This window comes from Halichoeres trimaculatus, unplaced genomic scaffold (assembly GCF_033239565.1).
Source record: "Halichoeres trimaculatus isolate MK-OKI-2021-1 unplaced genomic scaffold, fHalTri1.1 fHalTri1_scaffold_27, whole genome shotgun sequence".
Classification (NCBI taxonomy): domain Eukaryota; kingdom Metazoa; phylum Chordata; class Actinopteri; order Labriformes; family Labridae; genus Halichoeres; species Halichoeres trimaculatus.
In genome coordinates this window covers 719,745-731,486 of record NW_027437205.1, presented here as the reverse complement: position 1 = coordinate 731,486, position 11,742 = coordinate 719,745, and the positions used below count along the sequence as shown (strand labels likewise).

The 11,742-nt window shown below is 46.9% G+C and overlaps 1 protein-coding gene across 1 annotated transcript; it reads right to left on the bottom strand.

The window, feature by feature from the left end:
• Positions 1-2,686: 2,686 nt before the first annotated feature.
• On the bottom strand, positions 2,687-10,917 carry LOC141786416 (protein NLRC3-like). The gene is made up of 4 exons (XM_074665070.1): positions 10,818-10,917; positions 9,111-9,235; positions 8,852-8,984; positions 2,687-4,452 (listed from the first exon to the last, which is right to left on the bottom strand). The coding sequence occupies exons 1-4, from the start codon at positions 10,915-10,917 to the stop codon at positions 2,687-2,689; spliced, it is 2,124 nt and encodes a 707-aa protein (XP_074521171.1).
• Positions 10,918-11,742: the final 825 nt, after the last annotated feature.

Here is an 11,742-nt window from a genome sequence, read left to right as displayed (position 1 = left end):
GAGAAATATGGAAACTTGTTGCCTCCAAAAGGTAAAGTAATGCTAGAGTAACTCAGCTTTACTTGTCAATGAAGCCTGGAGAAACCAAGTGCTTATCTAAACTTGAAGCATGCCTCAAAGACGTAAGGTCATGGATGAGCAGAAACTTCTTACTGCTGAACTCAGAGAAGATCGAAGTCATTGGTCTTGGGCCCAAGTATCTCAGAGAGGCTTTCTTGAACAACATCACTGCCTTGGACGACATCAGCTTGGTTTCCAGCACCAATGTCAGGAACCTGGGAGTTCTTTTCGATCAGGACCTGTCCTTTAACTCTCACTTCCAACAGGTCTCAAGGACAGCATTTTTTCATCTTCCTAAAATCAAGAAAATTAGACACATCTTGGACAATGAAACTAGTCCATGCTTTTGTTTCTTCTTGGCTAGACTATTGTAACTCTCTTTCATCCAACTGTCCTAATAAGTCTATTAGGACTCTTCAGCTGGTTCAGAATGCTGCAGCTCGGGTACTGACTTGGACTAGAAGGAGAGAGCACATCTCTCCAGTGTTAGCGTCTCTACACTGGTTACCTGTAAAATCTAGGAAAGAGTTTAAAATTCTTCTTCTGACCTACAAAGCGCTTAATGGCATTGACCATCCGAGCTTGAAGAGCTAATTGTTCTGTGTTATCTGCCTAGGTCACTGCGTTCTCAACATGCAGGTCTACTCCTAGAAACCTAGGGTCTCTAAAAGTAGTATGGGAGGTCAAGCCTTTACTTATCAGGCCCCCCTTTTCTTTGGAATAAATTGCCGGTTGAAGTCCGAGGGCGTACACGGTCTCATCCTTTAAGAGTAGACTTGGAACTTTCTTTTTTGATAAAGCATAGTTATAACTTGGATCAGGTCTGAACCAGCTCTTAGTCATGCTGCTATAGGTTCAGACTGCCGGGGTGAAACTGACACACAGAGCTCCCATTTCCCTCTCTCTATCTGTCAGTCTAACTTCTAGTCTTACTGTCCTGTTATAGTTACTGACCATACACCTCTCTGGGAGGCTCTGAGTTTGTCTTGTAGGTTCCTCTGGATCGGTGAAAACGCTGTAAGCATAACAGGCCTGCAGGTAGTGCTATAACTGTCTTGTCCAGAAGCAGCTTTTGGGAGATCTCCACCAAAGTAGAGTTGAGCCGATTATCTGGTGTATTGGGGGATACCAAGTGCAAAAGTGGAGCAAGAGATGCACATTTTGTATGAAGACAGTCAGCAGATTTAGCACAATGAGCAGCTCAAGCACAACACGGTAGTTTGTGGCGATCGTAACAGCGGTACTGTTGTCCTGTTGTATACGCTGAGTGTGACGTCAGCGTTTCCACTGAAAACGCCGGCTGACTGTTAACATGGCAATGGTGTAGGCAGCTTTTCAGAAAAATCCCACTCTGGAGGCCATTTTCAAAAGTTTGTGTTTTAGGTCGGCTGAAACGCCATTTCCGTGTAAACACAAGGCTGAAACGCAACAAAACTTTTGCGTTTCACCCTAAAACCGTTGTCGTGTAAACGGCCCCTTTATCTTTCTCATCTAACCCATCACAGTCTCCTCAGATGTCGGTCTAACATGAGTCTGGTTCTGCCAGTTAAAGTGAAGTTTTTTCTTGCCATTTTAACTTACTAGATGCTGCAAAGTACTGTACTCATGGTGGGGTAAGATGAGATAAGACTCCTTATCTTGTCTTGATGTTGGGTTTCTGTTAATAAAATTCCATTGACATTCACAGGTCTAGACCTGTTAATGTTTCTGGAAAGTGTCCTTAGATGACGTTTGTTATGATTTGGCGCTATACAAATAAAGACTGATTGATTGAATGCTAACTTAAATAAAACCAGTAAATACAGCTAGATTACTTGGTTCCTTGGGATTTTTTTAAGTAAATGCAACTTAAGTAATGCTTTATGATAACTTGTTTTCTTGTTCTGCACTATAAAAAGTTTATGCTCAGCTGGGTCTTATATCCACAGCGTCCCCTCCTCTCTCATGGTTACAAAAAAATCAGTTCTAATTTCATAACTTTAGTAACTGTGATTGAGGAGTGAAGGAAGTAGATATGAGACCTCACTGTACATTGATACATTATTCCTCAGGGGCCACAGGTTGTTTGAGCCCCACAGCACTGACTGGTGATCTATGCTCCATGGTCATGGGTCTTGTACCTATTGACTTCTGCAGACTGCCTAATGCCAAATTCTGAGTTTAAGTGTGAAATCTATTTTTTGGGAGACACAGAAAGCCAGCCCATACCAGGTAGAGCATAGACAGCTGATCAATGCCACAAGGAGCAAGGACAGCTGGTCCATGCCATGAAAAGCACAGACAAACAGTCCATGCTCTGACACACAGACAAATGGTCCGTGTCAGGTGGAGCACAAACAGCTGGTGCCACTGCTGCACATCTAGAAGTTCAGCAGGGTCTCACATCGACTCTGCCCCCTTCTGACTCACGGTTACAATACACACTCACAGAAACTAATGATTTTAAGTTGTGCTTACGTAAACAGTAACAAAAGTTAAATCTACTGATAAATCATCAGTTTCAACACTGAAAACTCAGACACTTGAGTAAATTGAACTTACTAACAATTTTAAAATTTTCATAGCTCAATCCAGTTGAGTAATTTGGACTTCGGGGTTTACAGTGTAAAGTTGATCTCAGAGAAACTTACAGAGCCTTCCTGCAGTTCCTCACAGCTGGAAGCAGTCTTCGTCGTCCCTCCCATGACGTGTTGTACTTCTTTAGATCTAACTCATCCAGAACTTCCTCTGACATCTGCAGCATGTAGGCCAAAGCAGAGCACTGGATCTCAGAGAGTACCCTCTCTAATCTGCTCTCTAACTTCAGGAACTCTTGGATCTCCTGATGGACTGAGGGGTCCTTCATCTCCATAAGACAGTGGAAGATGTTGATGCTTCTGTCAGGAGAGACCCAATAACTGTTCATCTTCTTCAGGTTGTTGATGACTGTGTGGATCATCTCTGGACTGTTGTCTGTGTGACCCAGCAGACCTCCTAAGAGTCTCCGGTTTGACTCCAGAGACAGTCCATGAAGGAAGCGAACAAACAGGTCCAGGTGGCCGTTTTCACTGCTCAGGGCTTCCTTCATAGCTTCTTCCAGGAGGTCTGCCACAGTTGAGATTTCCTCCACAAAGTCTCCATATGTGTAAGGGTGTAAGGTGTAGACTGCAGCCAGAAACTCCTGAACACTCAGATGAACAAAGCAGTAGACTGTTTCTTGGAAGATCACACTCTGTCTTTTGAAGATCTCTGTACAAACTCCTGAGTACACCAAAGCCTCTGAGACATCCAGACCACAGCTCTCCAGGTCTTCTTGGTAGAACAGGATGTTTCCTTCCACCAGCTGTTCAAATGCCAGCCTGCCCAGCTTCAGGAGAACTTCTCCGTCAGCCTCCATCAGCTCCTGAGGGCTGGTCTGATGAGCCTCAGCGTACTTCTTCTTCCTGTGAGTCTGAACCAGCAGGAAGTGTGAGTACATGTCAGTCAGGGTTTGGGGCAGCTCTCCTCTCTGCTCTGTGCTCATCATGTGATCCAGAACTGTAGCAGTGATCCAGCAGAAGACCGGGATCTGACACATGATGTGGAGGCTCCTGGAGGTCTTGATGTGTGAGATGATTCTGCTGGACTCATCTTCATCCCTGAACCTCCTCCTGAAGTACTCCTCCTTCTGGGCGTCAGTGAAGCCTCGTACTTCTGTCAGCCTGTCCACGTGTGAAGGAGGGATCTGATTGGCCGCTGCAGGTCGAGAAGTGATCCAGACCAGAGCTGAGGGAAGCAGGTTCCCCTGGATGAGGTTTGTTAACAGCACCTTTACAGAGCACTGCTGTGTGACATCAGACACACGCTGAGTGCTGTGAAAATCCAGAGACAGTCTGCTTTCGTCCAGGCCGTCAAAGATGAACAACAGTTTACAGACAGCCAGCGTCTCTGCTCTCAGCTTCTCTAATGTTGGATGGAAAACATGGAGCAGCTTTAGGAGACTGTAGCGCTCGTCTTTGATCAGGTTCAGCTCCCTGAATGGAAGCAGGACCAACAGACTGAGGTCCTGGTTTTCAGAGCCCTCTGCCCAGTCCAGAGTGAACTTCTGCACTGAGAAAGTTTTTCCAATCCCAGCCACGCCGTTTGTCAGGAGCACTCTGATGACTTTCTGCTGCTCAGGTAAGGCTTTAAAGATGTCCTGGATCTTGATGGGAGTGTCCTGGAGGATCTCCTTCTTAGAGGCTGTCTCCAGCTGCCTCACCTCATGTTGGGTATTCACATCTTCACTGGGTCCCTCTGTGATGTAGAGCTCAGTGTAGATCCTGTTGAGGAGGGTTCCACTTCCTGTTTCATCACTTCCTTCAGTCACACGTTCACATCTCCTCCTCACACTCACCTTGTGTTCATTGAAAAGCTCCTGCAGTTCAGCTGGCTCTGAAAAAGACCAATCAGAGTGAGACAAACAAAGAGAATGTGAAAATGAAGGGATCGTTTCCATTAGCTCATCAATATGAAAAGATGTGCACAGAGTCCTCTCAGCTCTCTGTGTCCATGTGTGCAAACTAAAGCAAAAAGAAAAGAGAGAAGAAAGTGAATGAAGAGACAGAGGACAAGCTCATCAAAGTCAGACATGTCAGCTCTGAGTTCTTCTGGCTTTGAGTTTTCTCTCAGAGGAGAAAACAGATCAAAGAAGAAACAGCAGAGAGATCTGCTGGAGCAGACAAAGCATCAGGTTACATTTCACCTGGCTTTGAAATGTACTGATAATCCTAAAAATCTTTGTGCTGTGTGACTGAATCATGTCAGCCTCTTCAATCCTAACCTTGTGTTTCACACCTCTTCACACACAGGTGTACAGGCTTCCTTTGTTCAGGGCTGCTCGGACGGCCTGTCTCAGCTCCAGGTCCTGGTCTGGGTCAGAGAGAAAGAAGTTCAAGTTAGCTTCTTTGTCTGGATGAATTCAGCCTTCAGTCTGTGATGTGTTTGATTTGAAGCCTCTTAGTTTCATAACGCAAATCCTGTTTTTCCTGTCTGACTGTTTGATCAATCACAGGCAGACATTCCTTGTGGTCTTGTGATCAACACAAAGCTCACACTGTCTGACTGTCTGTGGCTACTTCACAGTCAGAGCCTTCATTTTCACAGAGCTGAACTCACCGACTGATCCACATCTGTCCCTCTGCTCCCATCAGACAGGGAAGACTCCCCGCTGTGGGAGACAGACAGGAACTAGCAAAGACTTCAGGGTTTCAGCCGTGCTCGCATTTTCTACAAACATTCAGGAGAGGAAACAGCTCCAGGGTCTTACTGTGGCTCTGTGGGTCCAGGTTCATCAAAGAGGTTTAGACTACCAGTTCTGGACCAGTCACTCCTCAGGGACACACAGCTGGGTCCTGGAGACTCTGCTCCCTGTGCGCTGGACTGAAATCTGCAAAAGCAAACTTGTTCTTCTAAAGAACTCATATATCTTTGACAGTTCGTCTGAGAAAAGAGAAAAATTCAGTTCAACAATTTTATTTAGCAGAAGCTTTTTGTCCAAATCAGCATACACCACTGAGCTGGGGTTTGGTGCCTTGCTCACCTTGACAAAGCTCAAGGAATAGGACTGACACCTTTTCAGCTCTCAGCCTAGTTCCTAATCTTGGTCCATGCAGGTACTTGAACTAGCAACCCTCCAGTTACAACGTCAAATCACTATGGATTGAGCTAGTGCTGGACAGTGGCAGAAACTTGTCCCTTGGTCGTTTTGAAGATGGTGAAAGTATCAGCATAGACCACAGTTTATTATTATTATCCCTATTCTCACAGGATTAGTATGACGTGTGATGCTCTGGTAATTTAAGAATGACCCCCTGACATCAGTTTTTGGTGTGATTCATTCTCACAGGATCAGTGAAACCTGTAAACAACTTGGTGTTTCTCCTGTTTCTGAGTGAAAATGCTGCACAGATCCACCATGCTTTAGAAGCAGCACCTCACTCTGCAGCTCACAGCCAGCTGTATATTTAGATCCGAGAAGAAGAAGACGCCCACATCAAGCTTCATTCAAACTGTGGCTGAATCGCAATGTGATAAACTGCAGTTTCCTCTCTGCTCTCTTCTTCACGGCTCTGGAAGAACCTTCTGAGTCGCTATAACATTGTAATGTGATACTGATGAGTGTTTTTTTCTCGTGTGGCAGCAATACTCTTCAGTAGAAACCCATCAGCAGGCTTTGTTGAAGTCTTTTCACTGACATAAAAGAATGACTAAAATTCTTCAGTGGTTTTGTAAAACTTACTAAAAAACCTCAAATGAAAGAGAAAATGTCTTAAGTTTTTTGTCTTTATCAATCTGTGTTTTACATAAACTCACTACTTTTACCGATCAGGAGTGCTGACAGGCTGCCAACACTAAATTCAATTTTCGTTTCTCTTTTTTCTAATGGAGTACAGCTTTAAAATTTTGTTACACTGCATAAAGACATAATTGAGTTTCATCAGCCTATAGCCTCAGTTTGCCCTGAATCAATAGAGGTGCTGCTCTTCACTTCACAGAGAAAAATGAGACCACAGTGAGTAAAAATATGTGGGGTTGAAGGGTTTTAAGCAGGCTTCAGCCCTAAAGCACGTTTTCAATGGCCAGTGTGACGGCAACCGTCCTTGAGCACAATTCACTTCTCTGCTTTGGCATGCTTCAGAGAGGTGGGCTTTGGCACGGTTTACTTCATGCACAAGCACAAGCAGGTGGACAGCGCGTGAGATCCACGACTTATGATCACCGCGAGTGCATCTCTCGACAGTCATTTTAAACAAAGCGGGGATGTTAGAGGGCTGTGTCGGGCAAAAACAACTTGAAGTCTAAAAGTCCATAAAAGTTGCAGCAGTGCTCTCTGTGTCTCATTTTGCTGCCTCTGATGAGATCACGCTTCATGCAAACAGACGTTTCACCAGTGGCGAACCGTGGCCCCAGCCACTGGGCCTTCAGTAGGACCATGGGACCACACGTGGCAATAAACAATCAAAAAAAGAAATAAAAACAATAGCCAGAATCATGTGACATGGAAGTTTAGTATATTGATAGTTTTGTGGGATTATTAATTTATCATGTGCCTGAACACTGCAACACCTAACACAACTTCAAACAATTAAAAAATTACGATATAAAAAAAAAAAAAAAAAAAACGGAGTTTCAAGTAATCCAGCAACCACACAGTCTTCTCCATTACTTTCCGCCATTTCTCTTCACGTTCTGCCAACTAGATCTTCTCTTTTCTCCTCACTCACTCACAGCTACAGTTAGGCGCTTATCCATTAAAGTGATACTCTGGGATGGAACAAGTTGGGTCCTTTCACAAGGTTTAGGGCAGAAATTACCCCTACAGCAGTGTTTTTGTGCAGCAGAAGCCCAGAGCGCTCGCACCCAACACCCCCTCCCTGCTCGTCAGCCGGTTTCCTCTGCAGTCAGACGGGGCCATATTTTACTTGACCAAAAACACAAATAAACGGACTCCCACCGAAAAAATCTGATATCAGTCTGCATTCACGCTTTATTGAGAGAATTTTCAGTGTGTTACTTTCACACAGAAACACCGCTAAATAAGGCTCTAATTCTCATCGTGTCTCTGCGTCCTGGCAGACTACCTGCATTTGTTTATATCTGGCACGCCGCGCGCGCGCGCGGACTAATACACTAAGTGGTGAGCGCCTCGTAGCCAGCTGCGGCTCTGCAGCGGAGGTAGCGCCATTTTACGACACGATGAAAACTAGAGCCTTATTTAGCTGTGCTTTTGTGAGACAATCAGCATGGAACAAGAGTGCCGCAACATTGGCCAGCAGGAGACAGGGCCAGGAAACCTGGTTCACCTTGTATTTAGCTGCTGACATTAGCATAATGGGCTCACTCTGTTAGCTCTGCAAAGGCCATGAACTGCTTCTTTAGTCAGCAGCAAAGCTGGACAGGCATGTCTGATAATCTACATTAAGGAGCAATAAAACAGAGAAACCAACGCTGTTTACAACAATTTCATTTCAATTCTCTCATGAATATGATGGTGTGCTCCGAAACAGCGCATCAGTGCCAACCTGCTGCACACTGAGAGACTCCAAGAGCAGAAGAAATAAACAGGTGTTTCCATGTTCACGTCTTTGCAGGAACAAAAGTCATATTGATTAAGTGTTAGTGTTTGAATCATGAAGATTTATTGCTGTTACTATGGAAACTACAGGCGCAGTTAAACTGTGTTAAACTGTTCGTGGTTCTCTGCTCTGCTGAGAGGCTCAGAGCGCTCAGCGCTGACACACACATGGAGCACGGCACACGCAACCAAGACTCAAACACCTCAGTGAAGAGGGATGATGGACCAACATCTATAACATCTGTTAATGACATGCCATGTAAGGACGAGACACAGCTGATAGGGGGCCCCACCACATCACTGTGGAACAGGCGGTGGGACCAGAGCGCGCTAAGAGCGATGGGAGCTGAATAGCCAGCACAAGAGCTTGTGGAAGGGGAATAACATGAGATATGACAGTTTACCGCTGTTCTTCAATTCCATATCATAATGAAGTTGGCCCACAGTATACCGTGGACAACAGTAGAGTGGCCAGCACTAGATGAAGCTAGTGATGCTCTGACAGTGAGAAGAACTGAAAGCTGATAGCTGACAATAAGCTGTAAACATGCTGTTCTCAATGATCAAAAGAGTTCAGTGTGTCTGCTTTCAGCAGTGGTGGACAAAGCTCCACTCCACTACTTGAGTCAAAATGTTGATCCTCATGGTCACATCTTACCCCGCTACAAAGAAAAGAGGATTAGTCTAAATGTTATTCAAGTTAGAGTACTAAAGTACTTCCTTTGAAAAAGACAGGAGTATTTCGAAGTACAAATTCCATGTCCACCTCCGTGGCCACCACCTTATTGTGGTGGAAGGGTTTGAGTGCCTCAATGATCCTAGGAGCTATGTTGTCAGGGGGCAACCGCTCCTGGAAGGGTTTTTTAAGGCAAACAGGTCCTCGGTGAGGGGCCAGACAAAAAGCGGTCAAAGACCCCTAGTGATGAGTACTAACAGGATTCAGTTCACCCTGGCTGGAGGGTCACCAGTGCCTCACCCTGGAGCCAGGCCTGGGGTTGGGGCCCGCAGGTGAGTGCCTGGTGGCCGGGCCTTCACCCATGGGGCCTGGTCGGGCCAAGCCCAAATGGGTGACATGAGTCCATCCTTCTGTAGACCCACCACCTGCAGGAGGAGCCATAGGGGTCCGGTGCAATGTGGATCAGGCGGTTGTCAAAGGCGGAGGCCTTGGCAGCCTGATCCCAGGTTACGGAAACTGGCTTTTGGGACATGGAACATCACCTCTCTGATGGGGAAGGAACCTAAGCCGGTGCAGGAGTGAGAGAGATACCGGCTAGATATAGTTGGGCTCACCTCAACGCATAGCTTGGGCCAATCTTCTCGGGAGGGTTGGACTCTCTTCTTTGCTGGCGTTGCTCCAGGTGAGCAGGTGTGTGTTTACTTGTAGCTCCCCAGCTCTCTGCCTGCGTGTTGCAGTTTTCCCCGATGGAAGAAAGGGTTGCTTCTTTGTGCCTTAGGGTGGGAAAATGGGTCCTGAGCTGTTGTTTGTGCCTACCCACTAAATAGCAGCTCAGAGTACCCACCTTTTTTGGAGTCCTTGAGACGGGTGCTGGAAAACACCCCAACTGGAGACTCTATTGTCCTACTGGGGGATTTCAACGCTCATGTGGGCAATGACAGCATGACTTGGAGGAGCGTGATTGGGAGGAACAGCTTGCCTGATCTGAACCAGAGCAGTGTTCAGTTGTTGGACTTCTTTGCTAGTCACAGTTTGTCCATAACTAACACCATTTTCGAACATAGGGGTGTTCATAAGTGCACCTGGCAACAGGACACCCTAGGTTGCAAATCAATGATCGACTTTGTAGTATCACCTGATCTGCAGCCATATGTTCTGGACACTTGGGTGAGGAGAGGAGCAGAGCTGTCAACTGATCACCACCTGGTAGTGAGTTGGATCAGATGGCGGGGAAGATGCTGGACAGACCTTGCAGACCTAAATGAAGAGTGAGGGTTTGCTGGGAACGCCTGGCTGAGTACAATGTAAGTTTTGAACACTGGACCAGCTCTATACCCTTGCAAGGGTGCTAGAGGGGGCATGGGAGTTTGCCCAACCAGTCCACATGTGCTTTGTGGACTTGGAAAAGGCTTTTGACTCTGTCCCCTGAGGTATCTTGTGGGGTGTGCTTCGTGAATATGAAGTAGATGGCCCGTTGTTACAGGCAGTTTAGTCTCTGTATTTCCAGAGTGAGAGCTTGGTCCGTATCCCCAACAGTAAGAGCGCGGTCACACTGACCATCCAAACCGTGCCGTGCTTAAGCACGATTGCCCCCCCACAGCTCTGTTTTCCAGCTGGAGAGTACGGCCAGCAGTCACACTACCCCAATATGAACCAGACTTTAGCGGGTATCATACACGTGCACAACCCGCCTATGTCATCGTGAAGCATCTGTTTACATGAAGCATGATCTCATCAGTGTCAGCACAATGATACACAGAGAGCACTGCTGCAACTTTTGGACTTATGGTGAGTCGTTTATGGCCAACACAGCCCTCTAACGCCCCCGCTTTGTTTAAAATGATTGTCGAGAGATGCGCTCGCGGCGATCATATGTAATGGATCGCACGCGCTGTCCGCCTGCTTGTGCTCGTGCATGTAAACCGTGCCGAAGCCCACCTCTTCGAAGCATGCCAAAGCACGAAAGCGAATCGTGCTTGAGCTCAGCACTGTTGCGGTCACACTTACCTTTCCAAATGTCCTTTACGGCACCAGTGTGACCGCGTCCTAAGTCAAACTTGTTCACAGTCAGGGCTGGACTCCACCAGGGCTGCCCTTTGTCACCCATTCTGTTCATTACTTTTATGGACAGGATTTCTAGGCCCAGTCAAGTGGCGGAGGGAGTCAGGTTCGGGGGTCTCAGGATCCCATCTCTGCTTTTTGTGGATCATATGGTCCTGTTGGCTTCATTGAACGCTGACCTCCAGTTTGCACTGGGGCAGTTTGTAGCCGAGTGTGAAGCAGCCGGGATAAAGATCAGCACCTGTAAGTCTAAGGCCATGGTTCTCAGTCGGAAAAGGGTAGACTGCCCACTCCAGGTTGGGAGAGAGTCTGTTCCCCAAGAGGGGGAGTTCAAGTATCTTGGGGTCTTGTTCAATAGTGAGGGGGAAATGGAGCGAGATTGACAGACAGCGTCCACAGTGATGCGGACGCTATACTGGTCTATGGTGGTGACGAGAGAGTGGAGCTAGAAGGCAGAGCTCTCAATTTACCGGTCAATCTACAATCCAACCCTCACCCATGGCCACGAGCTGTGGGTAGTGATCAAAAGTAACAGATCGCAGACACAAGCGGCTGAAATGAGCTTTCTCTGCAGGGTGTCTGGGCTCAGCTCTGGAGATAGGGTTCGGAGTTCGGACCCTTGGGAGGTGTTTCGGGGCATGGCCAAGACCCTGGGGCAGACCTAGGACATGGCGGAGAGATTATGTCTCTCAACTGGCCTGGTATCCCCTCAGAGGAGCTGGTGGACGTGGCTGGGGATGGCACTGCTGCCCCCCGCAGCCCGGACCTGGTTGCGGTGGAAAGTGGTGGAAAATGAAATGAACTGAAAGTCCATGTCCTAATGTCAGGATATTGCTGTGTTGTTTTCTCAGGGCTTTTACAGAAGCTTGGA